The sequence below is a fragment of the Peromyscus eremicus genome, chromosome 3, assembly GCF_949786415.1.
Source record: "Peromyscus eremicus chromosome 3, PerEre_H2_v1, whole genome shotgun sequence".
NCBI classification, from domain to species: domain Eukaryota; kingdom Metazoa; phylum Chordata; class Mammalia; order Rodentia; family Cricetidae; genus Peromyscus; species Peromyscus eremicus.
Genome location: NC_081418.1, coordinates 73,302,770 through 73,323,935, shown reverse-complemented (window position 1 = coordinate 73,323,935; position 21,166 = coordinate 73,302,770). Strand labels below are relative to the sequence as shown.

General features: G+C 40.9%; 1 protein-coding gene across 1 annotated transcript in view; it reads left to right on the top strand.

The window, feature by feature from the left end:
• Positions 1 to 21,166, top strand: part of LOC131906999 (E3 ISG15--protein ligase Herc6-like) — a 56,797-nt gene that overhangs the window by 10,039 nt on the left and 25,592 nt on the right. Inside the window, exons 4-12 of the mRNA XM_059257893.1 lie at positions 1,305 to 1,532; positions 3,310 to 3,407; positions 5,676 to 5,803; positions 9,055 to 9,191; positions 9,660 to 9,733; positions 13,743 to 13,861; positions 14,720 to 14,779; positions 18,501 to 18,594; positions 20,536 to 20,725. Of these exons, the coding sequence (XP_059113876.1) occupies positions 1,305 to 1,532; positions 3,310 to 3,407; positions 5,676 to 5,803; positions 9,055 to 9,191; positions 9,660 to 9,733; positions 13,743 to 13,861; positions 14,720 to 14,779; positions 18,501 to 18,594; positions 20,536 to 20,725 (1,128 nt within the window). The remainder of the gene's footprint in view (positions 1 to 1,304; positions 1,533 to 3,309; positions 3,408 to 5,675; positions 5,804 to 9,054; positions 9,192 to 9,659; positions 9,734 to 13,742; positions 13,862 to 14,719; positions 14,780 to 18,500; positions 18,595 to 20,535; positions 20,726 to 21,166) is intronic.

The window sequence follows — 21,166 nt, the reverse complement described above, 5'->3', positions numbered from 1 at the left end:
TGGGGTGACCAGAGGTGACCAGAGTGAGGAAGGGTCATGCCAAAGCATGCAGGAGGGTTACCTGTGTCTCCTCATCACATGGATGGGTTAGAAGGTCCTGGGTGGAAAGGAGCCTGTTATCTGGTGAGTCCTAAAGAGAAAAGTGGCTGGGAGTGGGGTGGGATGGGGTGCCAGGATCCCTGGCAGGCAACTGCAGGGTGGCCTGAATTGGGAATTGGACTTAAATGTTTAAAAGTTCACTTTGGCCATCTTTGGCAGAAAAGACTGTTGGGAGCAAGGGGGGAATGTGGGACACCAGTTTGAGGCTACTATAATTTCCCATGGGGACTTGGCTAAAATGGTAACAATTGAGAGATGAGAAAAGGTTGTATTTTTCATAGATTTGGAAGCCGCAGGTGGGGGCTTAGGATTTTCTAGTTTGAATCACATAGAAAACACAAGTCAAAGACAACGCCAAGTATTTGATGGCAGAAAAGCTGTAAGAACACAGTTGCCTTTGCAAGGGAAAAGAATGGACACTGTTTTGAAGGGGCTCCTGAATATGAATTTGATGACATGTATGCCTTGCCTTTCACCAGAAAAATTTAGTCCCGTTTCCTTCTTTATCCTTGTTTTACCTTTGAAGGTTTGTAGAACTAAGTACAATACAGAGAGTAGGAGAAAATCGTGTATTTGCAACACCATGGGTAAACTTGTAGGCTATTATAGTAGCAACCCAAGCCAAACATAAACAGACAAATACTACCTACCTCACTTTCCTGTAAAATCAAAGAAAACTGGACTCATAGAAACAGAGCAGAGTGTCGGTTGCCAGGAGTGTACAGGTAAGGGAAACGGAGTGTTCAGAGGCCACAAACTCATGCGTCAGATGTACAAGGTCTGGAAACCTGTTGTCCCGTAATGTTCCTATCATTAACAATAATGCTTTATGTACTTGACGTTTACTAAGAATGCAGGGTTTTGTTTTGTTCCACCCTCTTGTACGCTTATTTTCTTGGAACTGGCCATTGAACCCGAGACCCTGCTTAGTCTGAGCACACTCTAGAACTATACAGCCCAGCCCTGCAAGCAGAATTTGAAAACAACAGCGGCAAAATCCCTGTGTGAGGCAAATTAATCAGTTAATTCTGGCATTTGTTTTAGAGTGTATATGTATATTAGAATATTACCTCAACATTTCAAATATATATATTTCTTTTGTCAAGTGTACCTCAATAAAAAAAAGTGTGGAATTGAGTGTGATAGTTTTTACTATTTTGGTAATCTCATAGATGTACAATTCTTAAATGTTCTTTGTTTCGTAGATGGCCAAGTGTTTTCATGGGGAAAAAACAGTCAAGGTCAGCTGGGCCTGGGGAAGAATATCCAGTCCCAAGCCAGCCCACAGAAGGTGAAGTACCTGGAGGGAATCCCACTGGCTCAGGTGGCTGCAGGTGGCAACCACAGCTTTGCTCTCTCTCTCACGGGGACTTCATTTGGCTGGGGAAGCAACAGTGTTGGGCAGCTGGCCCTCAGTGGGGAAAAAATGGAAGGTAAGAAACTAGTTTTGTCCTTACAACAAACTGATATTCCATTGCAGCTGGAAGACTAGCCTGCCATAGGGCACATCACAGTGGTTTCCAAACTGTCTCGTTAGCGTTACCTGGAAAGCTCTATCAGTTTCCTATTGCTTCTGGAATAGTATCACAAAACTTTTAGCGACTTAAAGCAATGTGCTTTGTATCTAGAGTCAGGAATCTGTTACTCGGTCTCAGCCAGCAGGGTTGCCTTGCTTCCTGAAGGTTCTGGGTGAGAATCCACTTTCTTGTCTTTTCCAGCTTCTATAGGGCTCTAGCATGAATTTAGGATATTCCCTGCGTCTTCAAAGCCTGTGGTGGCAGATTGAGTCTTTCTTAAATCATGTTATTGTGACACTGGCTCTTTTGCCTTGAGTTTCCTCGGTTAAAGGAATGACATGGGGCCCATCTGGATCATCCAGGCTAATCTCCCTACTATAAGGTGAATTGATTAGCATTTTTAATTCTACTGGCTTCCTTATTGTCCCTTTGCCAAGCAACCTATCATATTTACAAAGCTCTGGGCTTGGGATGTAAACCACTGGTCTACCTTGAAAGCTCTTGATGCCCAGGTTGAGCTCCAGGCCCATTAGATCAGAATGTCTGTGAGTGACAGTCAGGCTTCAGACATTGTTATGGATGTGGGAATCGCTGATCACATCAGGGGAAATGACTAGTTCCTGTGCTAAGAAAAAAACAAGTCTCCCCAAACTGTCCCTCTAAAATACAAGTCATTAAGAAGTCTTCTCCAAGAACTCCCTTCTCCTCTGGTCATCTCTTTGCGTTTGGCTAATATATATCAGCTCCTACTATGTGCCAGTACTTTGGAGAGCACTTACATCCCATCTAACACTTTTAAGGTAAGTTCTCTTTTTCTCTGTGTCACTAACACGTCTGTTCAGGCACCTACTGTGCATCAGAAATGAATACAAATTATGATAACATATTGGGAGCTTGGTATACTCTAGGTTAATTGTGTTATATGTTCTAGAAGGCTAAGGGCTTCCAGAAATAAGTATTAAAGTGCAGATTTTCCCCCTCAAATCATAATTTTTTTCTTCCTAATACTTCTGAATGTTCACTTTTAAAATTATGTTGAGTTATAAGACAGAAATGTAGAGATTACAAAAATTATAAAAATATAAAGAAAATTCTGAGATACCCCCATGCCCCACCCCCGACTCCAGAGTGTAGACAAATTTCTAAATGGTCTTATTAAATAAAAAACACAGAGCCAAATATAGTGGTGAAAGCCTTAGAGAGATCAGGGAAGCCACCAGCCAACCTTACCTCACCAACTCTGCAGCTTCCAAATGCGAGCTACTTCCTGCCTTACCCACACCTTTATTGCCTTGCTGTTCTGCCCTCTCTTTGGCTATCTTAGCCCAGCTACATCACTTCCTTGTCACTGTCTGTCTGTACAGACCTCCAGGTCTCTATGGTTGGAACTAGGATTAAAGGCGTGTGTCACCACAGTCACCACACACATGGCCACACCTAATATGGCCTTGAATACACAGAGACCCTGCCTGCTAAATGATAGGATAAGGGGCACGTGCTGCCTGACTTCTTGTTTACTGAAAGTAGCTGCCCTTTGCCCTTTGATCTCCAGGCAAGCTTTATTAAAGCACAGATAAAATATCACCAGATTTCAGCACAAATAAAATATCACCACACCAGAGTCTCACTTGGCAGCACAAGCGTCTCGAACGAACAAACCTGCCTCTGAATCTTCTTCTCTTCTTTCTTTCAGCACTGCAGATCCACAAGCCTCATTCAATTGGTGCCCTGAAGAGTCTGGGTGTGATTTATATTACTTGTGGTTATGAGCACACTGCAGTGCTTACCCAGGTAATCCAGAATGTGCTTCTCCTTTCCAGACATCAGAGAAGTATGAAAAAGATATGCGTGCTGTGTATTGTTTGATCTTAGTGTGTCCAGGTTGCTGTCACAAAACTCTATAGATTGGAGAGCTTACAGGCATACTTCTCACAGCTCTAGAAGCTGGGGTGTCCAAGATCAAGGTGCCAGCAGACTTACACATAATAATGGGTGACCTTCTGATTCCTAGATGACAGTTTCTGTGTTCTCACGCAGTGGGAGGGGTCAGGGTGTTCTCTCTTGAGTCTTCTTTTTTAAAGAGTATAATTTCATTAATGAAGGATTTACCTTCATGACTGAATCATCTACCAAAGGCCCTCTTCCACCTCCTAATAGCACTATATTAGAAATTATGTGTGGCATGAATCTTAAAAGTTCTTATTAATAAAAACAAACCCAGAGCCGGGTATTGGGGTGAACATTGAATGATCAGTGAAACAGAATAAGCCACAGCCACCTCACCTTGCCAATTCCTCAGCTGATCCTGTTTCCTCAGACTGGATGCCTCTCAGCTAAACTGTGCTGCTCAAAAGCCTAAAAGCTTAAACAGCTTTAGTTCCTGGTCCTCATGCCTTATATACCTTTCTGCTCCTGCCATCACTTCCTGGGATTAAAGGCTCTTGTTACCACGCCTGGCTGTTTCCAGTGTGGCCTTGAACTCACAGAGATCCAGGCAGATCTCTGCCTCTGAAATGCTAGGATTAAAGGCATGTGTGCCACCATTTTCTGGCCTCTATGTCTAGTGGCTGTTCTGTTCTCTGGCCCCAGATAAGTTTATTAGGATGCACAATATATTGGGGAACACAATATCACCACAATTATGTATTGTTTTAAAGATTTATTTTGTGGATTCAAATGTTTTGTCTGCATGTATGGCTGAGCACCACACACACACAGTGTTCATGGAGGCCAGAAGAGGGGGCAGATGCCCTGGAACTGTCATTACATACAGCTGTTAGGCTCTTTGTGGGTACTGGGAACAATAAGTGTTCTTAACTACTGAGCCATCTCTCCAGCTTCCGGAAATTAGGATTTTAAATTTATAAATTTGAAAACACAAATGTTCAAATAGGACATAAGATGAATTTCAATATCAAAACATACTATTTAATGTTCAAATATCTAAAGTGGAAAACTGAACTAAGTATAAATCAGGAACTATTTCAAGGCACTGTAGTAGAAGCTAATATAGCAGCTAATCTTTCAGGTCATTATTCACTGTCAACGTAGGTCTACAGAAAAATTTGTTTTATCATTTTCGATAATCCACTCCACAGACAAGAACACTCTTCGTTACATTCCTTGCTTGATACAATGACAAGCCAGTTTTGTTAGACTTTTCCTCTGCCTCTTCTGGCTGTTCACTGTATTCCAGTGAGCCAGATTCTTCTCATCAGCATAAGGAACAGACTTGAAAATGATTTCTGTAATTTAAATGCTTGTTTAAAAACTGCACTCTGCAGGACCAGGTAAAGTATCAATGGTATAATGCTTGCCTTGTTGCTGGAGTTGATTTTTGGTGCCAGAAAAAGAGTTTATACACCAAATGATTTTTAAATTTTATTATTATTATTAACTACTATTATCTTCAATAGATAAAAATGACCTTAGGAATGCTACAGAAGTGCTCTACCACTTAGCTACATTCCTAGTTCACCAAATTATTTTATTATTTTTATTACTTGTTTGAGAAACCATGACTTAAATTAGGAAACCTCAATTGTTTGAATTGTATTAATCTTAGTAGACAAGAGAAAGCTAAAAGTGTGTGTGTGTGTGTGTGTGTGTGTGTGTGCACATGAGTACAAATGCAAGAGGATTTAGATTTTTAGATTCCCTGGAGCTAGAGGTCCAGGTGCTGGTGAGCTGTCTGCCATAGGCAGTAGGAGTCAAACTCTGGTCCCCTGCAAAGCAGTCCATGCTCCTAAGTGCTGAGCCATCTCTCCAGTCCCTCTCTTAGCAATTTTAAGTGTGTAATATATTTTTAACATCTTCAAAGTGCATAATTTTAAAGAAAATCCTGTAAATAAATTTATAAATAATTTTTGGAATAACAAAATGATTTTGGGTAAATTTTTGGAAATTCGTAAATAAATAAATGTAAATAATTTTGGGACAAATTATGGAAATGTATAAATCAATTTTTAAAATATACAAACCAATTTCACATATTGCTTTTATCTTATGATAGTTATATTTCAAAACATGAAATTAATCTGACTCCTTATTTTTAAACAGGATGGGCAAGTGTTTACATTTGGAGGCAGTAACTCTGGGCAGCCACAGCACAGCCCCAGGAGTGAGAGAAGAGGCCCACAACTCGTGGAAGGAATTGGTGGCCGCGTTTCTAAGATAGAGTGTGGAAGGTATTGAGCCTTTTTTAAAAGTTTGAATAGAAAGTATTAAGTTTACTACTTAGAAACCCAAAAACATGTGGCTACACTTTTAATAAAGCATTGTTTCTTGAAAATATACTTCTTTCAAATACATTTTATTTAAAATTTTCAATTCTATTAATCATTATGTAACAAATAACTATTAGAAGTTTAGTATCTACAGACCACCTTACTGTGAGTAGAGGGTAGGAGAGAGTTAAGTAGCAAAGGTGGTAGTGTGTGCCGGCTTAAGTAGATTAATCTCGTGCATGCAGAACGTGATGACTCTTTGCATATATTCAGAGTTTTATATAACCTTGTTATGAGGGGATTTTGAGTACTTGTATATCTAACCCAGTACAGTAAAAAGTAAAATGCTTGAATTTAGGACACACGGAATAGAATATGGGACTCAGAAATAAATTTACACAGATACAACTACCTAGTACTTGATTGGGAAAACAAATGGTGCTAGTAAAATATTTATTCAGGATATCCACCTGAATGAGAGCACCTAATCCTAACCACTAGACCACCAGGGAGTGTGATATCCACCTGAATGAAAATGAAGTTAGATTCCGATCTCTCGCCCTGCACAAAAATTAATTCCAAGTGAGCCTGGAAGGTAGCTCAGAGATCGTATCCCGAGGATCTGTGTAAACGCCAGGGACGGGGCTATGGCAGTCGACCTGTAATTCCAGCCTTGGAAAGTGAAGACAAGGCATCCCCAAGAGACTAGTCACATCAGCAGTCTTTGGCTGGGTTCATGAATAGACCCCCCACCTTAATGAATAAGGAATAAAGTGATGGAGGAAGGTTCCTGACATCAGCCTGGGCTCCCCCCACCAGACACACATGTACATTTGCCCACACTCATGTGGGCATGCATACCTACATGCATGGACCCCATACATATACAGATACACAGAAAAGGGAAAAAAAAAGTCAACTCTAATGGGTTACAGACCTTAATTTAAAACCCGAACCCCTGAAAGTGCTAGAGGGGGCAAGAGGAAAATCCTTCAAGACACAGGCATGGTAGAACTTTCTGAGGAGCGGGACTCCAATAGAACAGAAGTAGCTCCAGGAATTAACAACTTGACTTGTGTGGCATTTGAAAGCTTATGCAAAGCAAGGGAATCTGCTGGCAGAGTGAACAGCCAGCCTACAGAACGGAAGAAAATCCTTGTCAGCTCCTCCAGACAGAGGGCTACGATCTAGCACATGGAAACAAACCCAAACTGCTAATAAATGGGCCATGAAATGAGTGCATAGTTCTCACAATAGGCCACACAAATGACCTGTAAACATTTTTAGCCATGTTTAACTTCTGTAGCCTTTGAGACTCCACCTCACTGGTGTCAGAATGGCTGTCACCAAGGCAAAAAGCACCAGGAGTCTTGGCGAGGGTGGAAAAAAATCCAGCACTGGTGGGAGTGTAAACTGGGGCCGTCACCATGGAAACTAGTCCAGAGATTTCTCAAACACTTAAAAGTAGAATTACCGTTTGACCAAGCCGTAGCACTCTTGGGTACACATCCAAAGGACTCCATACCTTACCACAAATACTTGCACACTATTCACAAAAGCAAGGGATGTCAGCCTAGATGTCTCTTGGTAGATGATGGATAATGAAAATGTGATAAACAAGTACAGTGGGATTTTCTTCGCTATCCAGAAAAATGGAGTATGAAATTTTCAGGAAAATGAATAGATCTGGAAATTACCATATTGAGAGAAATGACTCAGACTCAGAAAGACAATGTTCTCTCTCATGCATATCTTAGCTTTTACTGTTTGTCTGTGTGTACGCATGTGGGTGAAGGCGTGATAGGTCATGAAACTATAAAGGGAACCAAAAAGGGGAGGAAAGACGTGTTGAGAAAGGAGGACAAAGGAGTCCATTTGACATGAAGGCAGAAAGGGTGCACCAGGGGTGGACGGGTAAGGGAAGAGGGACACAGAGAGCTGTGAGCAAACATGGCGAAGAGGATCAACAAAAGAAAACGATTGGGAGCATCGTGATGCGGCCTACTATTCTGTATGCTAAGTTTCAAAAATTATAAATGCATGAAATACACGATATGTAGCTCAGCTGGTAGAGTGCTTGCCAGTAGAGTAAGGGTCTGAGAAAACACTGAAGGAAGACCCCAGACTCAAATAGTATATATGCAAAAGCAAAGAACGTTTATTCTGCAGAAACAGCCAGCATATGCAGGATCAGCCACTTGTACAAAATGACAACCATGAACCAAGCAAGGCATGCAGGCCCTTTGAAGAAGTTAGGGGAGTTTCAGGAGCAGTTGGTCATCTCAAACATAGTTGGTTAAGCAAGCAGCAGTTTCATTAGTATACTTTTTTTTTTTTTTTTTTTTTTGGTTTTTCGAGACAGGGTTTCTCTGTGTAGCTTTGCGCCTTTCCTGGGACTCACTTGGTAGCCCAGGCTGGCCTCGAACTCACAGAGATCCGCCTGCCTCTGCCTCCCGAGTGCTGGGATTAAAGGCGTGCGCTACCACCGCCTGGCACATTAGTATACTTTTAAATGGCTGAAGTTTAGTCTGACCATTTTTGGACATACTTGCCCAAGCTTGGGCAAGTCCGATGTGACTCAGAAGGGGGCTGCAGGTTTTGTCCTTGAAACACTGTGGAGCTGACTCAGGTCTTGTATGTGCTCTTTCCCTGTCTCTGAATGCAAAGATGTTGTGGGTAAATGGCCCTTTGTTGTGAGAGACACTTGTTTTGCCCCTCTCAGAGAACAGAAACCTAAATTCATTTGGAAGGGTGGGAGAGTTTAACCTCTTCATTAGCACTCACCAGGTCCCAGAGGAGATTCCTACAACCACATACACTAGATGTGGTGGTAGTGGTACCAGGTGTGGTGGTGGTGAACTATGCTTCTAAGTCCAGCACTAGAGAGGTTGAAGGCAGAAGGATCAGAAAGTGAAGATTATCCTATGAGATAGTTGCAAGCCTGGTCTACCTAAGAGTCAGTTTCAAAACAAAAACAAAAAAGACACATGGTGGGATCCATAGTAAGTCCCCATTGCTAGTACTATTTTGAATATTACTATAAGTTAAGGACACCCGTTTAGTGACGTCACCAAGTTCGCTGCAACACTAACACTAATGAGACAGTTGGCTGCGTGGCGAAGATAAGTCTGTCGTTTTGTTTTTCCTTGAAATCATGAGAGTCTGGTTCTTCAGAATATCATATTATCATTGTATCGTATTTTATGTTGTAGTTATCATACCATGGCATACGTTGACACCACTGGTCAGGTGGTATCTTTAGGCCGTGGACCAAGTCCCACAAGCAACCCAACTCATCAGGAGGTCCCAGCAGAGAACTCTGACATCACCTGCCTGCTCTCTGCAGAAGGTATGAGTGCTCCCACTAGCTCATGGCTGATGGACTGAAGGAGACATGCCATGTAGCCTTCCTCCACAGGATCCCACTGAACTATGCTTATGGTTCTTAGCCCTTTTGTTTTAAACTGCTGCATTTTTTTCCCCCATGGAGTAATGGGTAATCATTTCTAAAGACTTAACCAATACAAAAGAAGACATTAAGTTGGTTACTTAACTGTGTTAACAACATGCTTTGATATATTGAAGCAAACACCTGAGCATGCCAAACACGATTCATTATGCAAATGCCTAGACAACTAAAAGCTTTATTGAGTGAATAAATAGCATTTTCTGTGGTCAAAATTCAATTGTTAGGCTATTTGTAATCAAAAATTAGGAGAGTGTAAATTTCCAATAAATGAATAAACTTGACTTAGTTATGTATAGATTAATTTTTTTCCAGGTAAAACTCTGAACATGTCTGTTTTACATTTTTTAGACCTCATGGGTGTTCAAGTCAAAGACATTTTTGCTGGGGCACATGCCAACTTTGTGGCAACTCATCAGGTGTCAGTATGTATTACTTCTTTTTAAACTTATTTTTTCCTCTAGATTTCAGGAATTATTTCTTTTTCTGGCACTGGGGAACCAAACCCAGAGCCTTGTATGTGCTAGGCAAGCATTCTCCCCTCAGCTATTCCCACCGCTCCCTACATTTCAGGCTAGTGTTTGAAACAGTATATTTTTCATGTTTTCAGATTTCTTACTAAATGCACTCTTCTGTTAGAATGGTTTTGAATGTTAGAATGGTGGGCAATTTAACAAGACCTTGTCTCAAAAAATGAACAGAGGGCTGGTGGGGAGGTGTTCCATGGGAAAATACTTGCCTAACATGCAAAAGCCCTGGATTTGATCGCAAAGTGGGGATGGCAAGAGATGGATAGGGGCAGGGAGGGGAAGGCTTAGCCCAAAAGAAGAGAGGGAAGATGGGACAGGGGCGATGCCTGAAACAGAGGGAAAAGGAGTACAAAACCAGCTGTGGGGTAAAGTTTGGAATATGGAGGAGGAACAAAGAAGACATAAAAGAATGATATGAGATCCAGGAGGTGGCTTATCCAGCGAAGCAACAGCACAAAATTCCGGTCAGAGGGGCACCAAGTGTAATTTTTCCTTTGGGAAGGGAAGATTGTGTTGTTTTAACAGAAATCGAGAAACCTGCCTGGGGTGGGGTCAGAACAAGAGGAGGAGAGGAAGTTTTGTGACAACTGAGGCATTCTGACAGTAAAGTAAATTAGAAGATCACGGAAGGGTTTCTCACAATTCACTAAAAGAGTGGCCAAAGAATGTCCCGGAGCAGGAGGGAGAAAATGGAGTCCAGTGCAGTATGAGTTTGTTTCTCTGTCACCGTGATAAAACACTGTGACCAAAAGCAAACAGGAAACAAAAGGGTTGACATCGTGAAGGGAAGTCAGGGTAGGAACTCAAGGCAGGACTCGGAGACAGGAACTGAAGTAGAGACCATGGAAGAATACTGCTTACTGGCTTGTTCTGGCTTGTTCTGCTACCTTTCTTATACCTCCCATGGTCGCCTGTTAGGGATGGCACCACTCACAATGGGCTGGGCCCTCCCACATTGGTTATTAATCAAGAAAATGCTCTAGACACAAAAAACATAGGCCAATCTGATAAAGTCAATTCAACTGAGATCCCCTAAGCTTTATGTCAAGTTGACTAAAACTTTGATAAGTGCAGAATTGAGATGTCTGAGCAGTGATATAGTCCATTGTGACTGCAGATGGGGGTGAGTTGCTGATTAGTTATTGCTTGATGACCAAAGCTTATGTGAGTGTGAGAGAATCAGGGGCATGTGAGTAAAGGCAAAGGGAGATGTGCAGTAGTTAGAGAGAGAGGAAAAGAGAGAGACAGAGAGAGAGAGACAGAGACAGAGACAGAGACAGACAGACAGACAGACTGTCTTTGGGAATGTCCATTTGAAATTTGTGACTGAACGTGGTGGGTCAGCATGCTGTGAAGTCATCTTCAGTGGTGTTAGACATGTGGAATTGACTTTGGAGTAATCCAGACTTGAACGTAATGACAACTGGAATTTTGCAGTACAATAAGGGAGGCAGAAAGGACTTGTAGGAATGATTAGAGTAGTGAAGTGTAGGAGCTAAGCTAGTTGAGGAAGAGTAAGATGATGATCACAGAGTCTGAGATCTGAGTACATGAAAGAATGCTGCACTGGGAGCCTCACTCGAGAGGAAATGAATCAAGAAAATGGTATGTGATGGTCAGAAAGACTTTCAAACTGATGCTTCAAATGGAGCAATTGCTAATGATAAAGTCCAGTTTATGTCCGAGAAGTAAAGTGGTGCTTTTCAGTAAAGTGCGATTTTGCATCCTAACAATCATTTGGAGGTGTCTTCAAACATTTTGGGTTGGTACATTGACAGTGACTGCTACTGGTATCTAGTGGCTAGGGGCTGGGAATAGTAAGGATTAAATATCTTACTAGGTATAGGATCCTTCACAACAAAGAATTATCTAATCCCAGGTATCAATCATTTCAGTTTAGAAACCTTCTCCAGGTCATGAAGAGCTAAAATGAGGAGAGACAGGAGTGGAGATAAGATTGGGAACTGAGATATTGAGTAAAAGATAGATTGTGTTCATCAACTTTGAAGTTGCCGAGAATGAGGACAGGGAGCATGATGACGGGGGCAGGGGTAAACTCACAAGTGACACCTGCTTATTAAGTTTTCAAGGAAGGGGGACAGAGGCCATAGTCTGATGTCATGCATACAGAGAAGCGAAGGACTTTGAAGAAAATAAATGACACATGAGTGCCAGTAGGGGGCAGCACATTGTACTATGATCTTTGGATGTAAGAGAAAATAAATCTTGGTACTGACAAACTACAAAGTCACCAGGATTTAGATCAAGGAACTCAAGTAGGGTGTGAAAAGTGTGGCTCAGTGGCGCCTCTGCTTGTGTGAATAAAGTCCTGGCTCAGACCCCATCACCAGTAAGAGGTAGAGGACTTGAGGCATGGTGGTTACACATATTTTTCAAGAGGATTTTATTCTTGAAAAGAAAGTGGTACAGAATTTTGCCATTCATGACAAGTTCAGTAGAGATGGAGGTATTCTTTACAGCAAAACATTATTGTCACTCTCTTCTCTTCATCTTTAGGACACGCTCTTGCTGTGTATCTAGTCTAACCTGTAACTAGGATCCTCTTATAGCAGCCTCCCATGTGCAGGGAAGAAAGGCATGTGCCACTTTGTCCAGCCACTTTAATTTTTATTGTTTTAAATATATATAACACACCAAATACCCAGTATTTGGGAAGCTGAGGTAGGAGGACCTTAAGTTTCATGCCAGTCTGGGCTGTATAGTGAGGCCCTATCTCACATTACATATTAGATGTGTATATGTAGTATGTGTTACCATTTAAAACACATTGCCTACAGTGTTCCGTGGCATTAAGTGCACTCATAATGCCATCAACTACTGTCACTACCTCTCAAACCTTTAATCACCTCAAACAGACACCTGATTGTGGTAATATTTTATTTGTGCTTTAGTAACTAAAGATTGCCTGGAAATCAGAGGAAAAAGGCCAGTCATTATAAGTAAACAAAGAAGTCAGGCAGCAGTAGCACACGCCCTTAATCCTATCACTTAGCAGGCAGGATCTCTGTGTGTTCAAGGCCACACTAGGGAACAGAGTCAAGTGTGGTGACACACGCCTTTAATCCCAGTACCAACCACAGAGGCCTAGAGGTCTGTACAGACAGACAGAAAGTGACAGGAAAAGAAATGAGGTAGCTGGGCTAAGAGAGCCAATGAGAGAACAGAACAGAAAAGGCATATAAACGTGAGTATACAGGAAGACACTCTCTTTGGAAGCTGCGAAGTTGGTGAGGTGAGATTAGCTCGTGGTTTGTCCTAGTTCTCTGATCTTTCTCTCGGACTCTAACCCAAATTTCTGGATCTGTGTTTTTTATTTATTAAGACCATTTAGAAATTAATCTGTACCTGATATCTATTAAACAATAATTCCTCATTCCCTGCCTCCTCAGTCCTAGATACGTTCTGCTTTCTTTCTGTAAGTTGGTATATGGACATCCTTTATATAAGTGGAATCATACAATGTTTTATTTGATTTATTTCACTTAGCAAATTTTAGGATACACCTATCTTATAGTAGTATATCAATTTTTCCAATGCTAAATAATATTTCATTGCATGTTATATATGTATCATATTGAAAATGCATTCAACATGTGTTATTTCCATCTTGTGGCCATCTGAATAACGGTAAGATGAGTTTTGATTTATAACCACCCATTTCAGTCTCTATTTTCGATTTTTCTCATGTTATTAAACTTTTTAAAATGCAGACCAAGCGAAATGGCCCAAGTCAGGAAGCCAAATATTCAGGCCAACCTCATGCCAAAGCTCAACCCACCAAAAAAGGCAGAACTTGTGTGTGCCAGGTGCTTTATTGATTGTTAGTCAATATATATGTGCATTTCTCTGGTCATTTTTTTTGCCTTTATTATCTTTCTTGAAGCATACTAGGTCCACAAGTGTTTCCATGAAAATCCTACCAGAAATTAACCGAATCAACCAGTCACTGGCACAGAAATGGATAGAAGTGAAAAGAAATAAAGAGTGTGGAGAAGCTAAAAGGTGACCCAGCTTGATGACTTACAGCCACTCCCATGTTTCTCAAATGCTGATCACATTGTCCTAGCTGTAAGAAAGAAGGTTTGACTTGGTTATGACAGAATTTACATATTGAGTGGGATTCTCTTTTACTACCTCTTGATTGGACCAGTCATTGATGTTCATAGCAATTAATCTTTTATTTAATATGCGTAAGAGCTACAGGGAGAACATATACCTCACATACCCTTCTATGTAAGAATGAATCTTAACAGTAAGTTGTATTGTTTTCAGATCCTCATAGTTGCCTCACTAGCATTTCAGAATTTAGGTCTTCAGAGCGATGGGTTTTATTCAAATGCCTGGAAAAGCAACTATGAAGACTTTTGCTGAAACTCAGTAGTAATAACCACAAGTAGTATACTCATAATCTAGATATTAATAATGAATCTTAATTCATTATTAATTATTATTTATTCAGACATAAAATAAAGGAGGCTATAGGTATAGCTAACCTGAAACCCACAGGTCACATGAATCCTAGGCTAGCTATAACTACTACCCAGCAGATTTGTATAGGGCAATGCTTCTCAACCTTCCCAATGCTGCAACCTTTAATACAGTTCCTCATGTTATGGTGATCCCCTCACCATAAAATTATTTCCTTTGCTACATCATAGCTGTAATTTTGATAATTATGAATCATAATGTAGATATCTGATATTTCTGATGGTCTTAGGTGACCCTTGTGAAAGGGTTTTTCAATCCCAGACAGGTCGGGACCAACAGATTGAGTACCATGTGTATAACAATGTTCCTTCACAGTGTCAGAATATTGGACGCTGCCTGGTTGTGACTTAGCCTTTGTTATTACCTTTGCAGAGAAATTGAGATGATATTTTCATCTGCTGCTTGTTTGACTGCAAGTTTTTTGAAGAAAAGGTAAAACATCAATGGGAATTACCTTTATTTAAAATACTGGGGGAGGGGGTATGGTATTTAAAATGAAAATTACACCGGGCGGTGGTGGCGCACGCCTTTAATCCCAGCACTCGGGAGGCAGAGCCAGGCGGATCTCTGTGAGTTCAAGGCCAGCCTGGGCTACCAAGTGAGTTCCAGGAAAGGCGCAAAGCTACACAGAGAAACCCTGTCTTGAAAAACCAAAAAAAAGAAAAAAAAAATGAAAATTACAGAATCAGGTTGAGTGTTCATTTTGTCAGCACCCAGAGTGCAACATCAACGATTTTTTCATTTTGTAAACTACCTCCTCCATATTCTTTCCTCTGTGCTCTTGTTGGAGGGAACGGTATTTTATTCGGGCTATCTATATCTACAGCTAATCAGCCATGCCTGATAATTGCTTTATTACTTACAATCCAGGAGTTCATATTATAGTTACTGCTGAGTGGGATCAATAAATAAATGAGATCCTGTTTAGTTTTTTTTCCCACATATTGCTTCAGAGGAAAATCTAATTTTTCTCTTAAATGTAGGTCTGATTCTGAGAGTTGGTTAGGTAATTTGATTTGGATTTTTTTTTTTTTTTTGAGACAGGGTTTCTCTGTGTTGTTTTGGTGCCTGTCCTGGATCTCGCTCTGTAGACCAGGCTGGCCTTGAACTCACAGAGATCTGCCTGGCTCTGCCTCCCAAGTTCTGGGATTAAAAGCGTGCACCACTGCCGCCCAGTGCTTGATTTGGATTTTTTTTTTTCAGCAGTTAAGAGCACTGGATTCTTTATAAAGGATCTCAGATTTTTGTTATATATAAAATGAAAATATCTCTTACATTCAAAGAGACTGAACATTTGTTGGTCCTCACAGCCAAAGTTAATAACACACTTTGATAACCCACTGTGCATTCAGTCTGTTTAAACTGCTTTTAAGAGAACAATTTATCAACCAACCTTACTTGCTTCGGATTTCCTTTAAAATGAACTCTTAAAACCTATGCTAATATATAACTTTAATCTTTTTTTTTCATTTTTCTTTATTGAAAATTTTCTACTCACTCCATATACTATCCACAGATCCCCCTCCTCCCTCCTCCCACCCCCCATCCCTCTTTCCCAAGCCACCCCACATCTCCACATCCCCCAAATCGAGGTATCCCATGGGGAGTCAGTAGAGCCTGGCACACTGAGCCTAGGCAGGTCCAAGCCCCTTCCCACTGCACCAAGGCATCATATTGGCAGCAGATTCCAGAAGCCCACCATAGACCAGGGACAGATCCCGATCCCCCTGCCTGGGTGCCCCCCAACCAGTTTGAGCCAAAACAACCATCTTCCATATCCAGAGAGCCTAGTCCAGTGCCATGGGGGCTCCACAGCCACCAGTCCACAGTTCATGGCCTTCCACTAGTGTGGCCGGTCATCTCTGCATGTCCTCCCATCATGATCTCGACGTCCCTCACCTGCAGTATCTCTCCTGTCTCTCATCAATTGGATTCCTGGAGCTCAGCCTGGTGCCTGGCCATGGATCTCTGTATCTGCCTCCATCAGTCACTGGACAAAGGCTCTATGATGACAGCTAGGTTATTTGCTAGGCTGGTCACCAGAGTAGACTGATCCAGGCACCCTCTGGACCACTGCCAGCAGACCAAGGTGTGGTCATCCTTGTGGATTCCTGAGAGCCTCCCCAGCACCCTGCCTCTTCCTATTCCCCTGATGTCCTCATCTATCATGATATCTTCTTCCCTGCCCTCCCACTCTGTCCCTGTTCCAGCTTGACCCTCCCATTTCCCTATGTTCTCATCCCCTACTCCTCGCCCTCTGCCACACCTCCACACCCAGTCCACTCATGTAGATCTCATCCACTTCTCCTTCACAGGTCATTCATGTGTCCCTCCTAGGGTCTTTCCCTGTTAGTTAGCCTCTCTGGAGTTGTGGGTTGCAGTCTGGCCATCCCTTCCCTCACATTTAGTACTTGATTTGGATTTTTAAGACAGTGTTAGTAGTCCATGTAGTACTCATGTAGTCCAGCTGACCTTGATCTTGTTGTGTAGGTGAGGAGGACCCTGAACATCTGATCCCTCTGCTTCCAACCTCCCAAGTGCTAACATTGCCTAATAGTTGAAATAATTCTTTTACTGCTCAGTATTTGGGCCTTCTATCTCTCATTTCTGTAGATCCCACAAGATGGCACCTTGGTATATAAAGAAGGAATTGGGGGACAAGCAATGTCAAGGGTCTTAGACTCTTCTCTGTCTCCTCTGGAGACTGAACACTGCTGCTCTTTTGCTGCTGTTTAATTTGGTCTCCTACTTCTTCATGTAGATAGGTCTTGTGCTTCTCCTGTGAGCTTACTTAAGTTGACTCATGGGTTCAGAAGATGGAAGAGTCCCTGTTGTGTCAACACCCCCTGGTGATACTGCCTTCACCCTTACTCGTTGATCCTACACACACCTCAGCAATTCCTTGATTCTTTTTTCTTCCTTTGTGTGTGTCTTAATTAGGGTTACTACTGCTGTGTTGAAACATCATGACCAAAAGCAACTTGGGGAGGAAAGGGTTTCTTTGGCTTATGCTTCCAAATCACTGTTCATCATTGAAGAAAATCAGGACAGGAACCCAAGCAGGGTAGGAACCTGGAGGCAGCAGCCAATGCAGGGGCCACAGTAGAGTGCTGCCTACTGGCTTGCTTCCCCTAGCTTGCTCAGTCTGCTTTCTTATAGACCATTAGCACAAGCTGTATGTTAATGTTTTCCATTAATGAGTTAATGCATCGTTCAAAAAGTTTCTAAAATGAACTCTCAAACCTCTGTGCTGACAAGGTCTCTGGGAATAGTAAAACCACTATTAATGCGCCACTCCACCTCTAATGTAACTGTGGAAATATAAAGCTTAAGTACAAATGGAGGCTAGACATAGTGGTGTATACCTGTAATCCCAGCACTTAGAAACTGAGGTAGGAAGATCACAAGTTCAAGACCAGCCTGGTCAGAGTGAGACTTTGTTTCAAAAAGTAGTAAATAAATAAATAAATATGCAGATAAGTAAGGAAAAAAATAAACAGAAGTGGCGGTATGTGGAGGGGAGGCGATTCCAGTCTGTGGAATAGACTGACTGTCAGGGTTGATGGCGTCTTAGATTTAGTATATAAAATCTTGCTAGGGCTCAGGTTGTAACTTTGTGGCAGAATATGATTTACCATGTGTAAGGCTCTCAGTCAGAGGCCCTGGGCTCAGTCCTTGTATCATAAAATAAAGTACAAGGAAATAAAATAAAATCCTGCTAAAATTGCAGCCCACACTTGATGTTACTGACATAGAGATAACAAGCTGTTGTTTATTCTTTTTTTTTTTGTTGTTTTTTTGTTTTTTTTTTTTTTGGTTTTTTGAGACAGTGTTTCTTTATAGTTTTGGAGCCTGTCCTGGAACTCACTCTGTAGACCAGGCTGGCCTCAAACTCACAGAGATCCGCCTGGCTCTGCCTCCTGAGTGCTGGGATTAAAGGCATGCACCACCACCGCCTGGCATCATTTTTAACAAGAAAACATCTATACCTTTCTGTGTCACTCTAATCTATTATTTTGAAAAGAGTCAAGCTTTAAATAAAGTTAATATTTTGTGCACCGTAAAATAAAAAAAACCAAATAATATCATACAGTGTTTTAAAATGTCCTTTTTTCATCTGTTTATATGTTTTTAACATTTATTGTGTTTATAGAGATACTGGAGAGAAGAATTTCATTGATGTGGACTTAAATATGGCAAGGAATGTCTTCAAGAAGTTAACAGCAGTGAAATGGATTTCTTCCACGGTAACAGCCACTATTTATTTGGTTTACTCGAGATCCAGCACAATCACACTTCTTTATAGGAATAATACAATAGCAGCTTAGTTTTGGTGTGAGGTAGGTGGCAAAGATCTGTGAATGGGGCTGGATAGGGGGCAAGGCTCCATTATGAAGATGCTACAGTCCAGACATTGTGATAGGGGGTGACATTTATTTCTCTTTAAACCATTAAATGCATGATGGATGAAGTCTTTTTGTTTTCAATATGAGGAGAGTAACACTGAGACATAAAGCTTCTATCTAGCAAGCACATGAAAAGAGTGGTGGTTGAGGAAGCAGGATACCCTCTGGTGAGTGGTTTAAAAAGACCAATGTCTGTTCTGAGATGAATCCTGGGTGTATTTCTGATGAATCTCTGCTATTGATTCATCTGTTCTCTTCTTTGGATAACATTTCCTTTACCTATGATTTTAGTTTTTCTTTAAAGTCTGTGGTTCTGGACTGTGTAGAAAGGAAACCACATTATTTGTGAGTACAGGAAGCTGCAAATAGCAATAGACAGCTATCAGGATGTCTTGGTATGTTGGGACTGCCACATCATACTGTAGTATGAGTGTCTTATAAACAAAGAATATTGACTTTTTATAGTTTGGGAGCTGGAATATTTGGAGGCTCTAAGATTAAGCTGTATCTGATAAGGGGGAAATCGATAGAAGACTGTGTCTTCATTGTGTTTTCATGTTGTAGAAAGAAAGGGCTAAGAGTTTACTTACAGGACCACTAATCTCATTAACGAGGACTCTATTTTTATGACCTAACCATTAACAAAATTCTTTGTCTTTCTTCTTCACTGCATTGAAGGGTAGGATTTCAACATGTGGATTTTGGGGAGGCGCAGACAATCTGTGGCCCAGGAGAAAGGAAGACAGGCTGTATGTCCCTGTTGTCTTTTGCTTGAGTCTCTTCCTCTCCATCCGTAGGAGGAAAAAACAGTTAGGGAAAAAAAAGCAAAAGCGACTTCACACAGTTATTAGAATGATTCACATATGATCACTTGGCACATGACCCATACTCAATAAATGTCCAAACAAATATAAAGACGACCATACAGACAGGCATAGTGGCCTCAAATGGGCTAGCATTTGAGAGGCTTAATTAGGCAAGACGCTCAAGGGCTCAAGGGTTCCAGGCCACCCTGACGTACACAGAAAGACACAGTAGTTTTCCAAATAAAATTTGTTTTCCAAAACAAATACAAACCACCACCATCAAATCTCCAATTATTCCTACTGTTATATATATATATATGTGTGTGTCTTAAAAATCTATATATCTATAAAATAATATAGATATAATAAATAAAATAAAAATCTATCTATCTATATATATAATATATATATATATATATGGTGTGTCTTAAAAATCTATCCCTGAATGAAATAAGGAACAATTCCGAGCTATTTTGGCTATGAAAAACATAAAGACAAAAGTGGCATACCTGGTTTACATGGTGCTGTGGGTCAAAGCCAGGCCTTCGTGCACAACAGGCAAGCCCTCATCCAAACTGGTTTTGAACTTGTGAGCTCAAGTGATCCCTCATCTCAGCCTTCTGAGTGATGGACTCCACATGTGTGCCACTGCGACTAGCTTGCAGAATTGTTTCTGGGGGCTTTGCATTAGTTTCAAACCAACTATTTACTGTGTGTGTTCATTTACATGTGATTTCACTTTATTTCCTTCATGTACCCTAAAAACAATGGGCAGATGGCTCAAGTGAGTACTACCTCAAAGGTACATGGAATGTTCAAGAGTTGGTAGCGTTTTATCAATAGGCTCCAGAAGGACTTAAATGAACTTCCTAATTGGACGATAGTGTAATGAAACCTGCAGTCGTGACTTGTATTCATTCACAGTACTGTGTCTTCTATAACCCCATCCTTGTTCTTTGTCCCCTTTTGACCACAGATAGCCACATGTCTTGAGGATAATCTGCTCAAAGCTCTTCCATATCATTCTCTACATCAAGATGCTCTATTGATTTTTCTTTTGCTCCCGGAATGTCTCATGCTGCAGGATCCTAAGAAGCGGAAGACCTTGACAGTTGAATTTGCAAAGGCTATTTATGAAATGAATAAGAAATCATTAGCATTCTTGAGTAAGTTTTATAATATTTTATAAATATATTCAGTAGAATTGCTTTTGAAGTAGAAATTGTAGTAAACATTGAATAGGTTTTATCATACCTATTTGAGTACATGGTATGTGAAGTTTTGCAAAGATTAACCAAAAACTACCCCTCTAATCACACAGAGCAAGTGTTGTTCTTAGATGTGGGTAGGACTTTAGCATTAGACTTTGTTAACCACACAGTTTGCAATCACAGTAAATCATACATTACAATTTTTGCTCCCATTTTGAAAACTTTAAACATTTGACTAAAAAGCAAGGTTAAACTTACCACTGTTATTTTATTCAAAATTATGATATTTTCATAATTTTAAGTGAATGTTGAAGATCTGAGGTTTAAAAAATACAAGGGTAAGTATAAGTGAAGTATAAAAGATTCCTGTAGCATCTTCAAAGGAGGTTACAGACT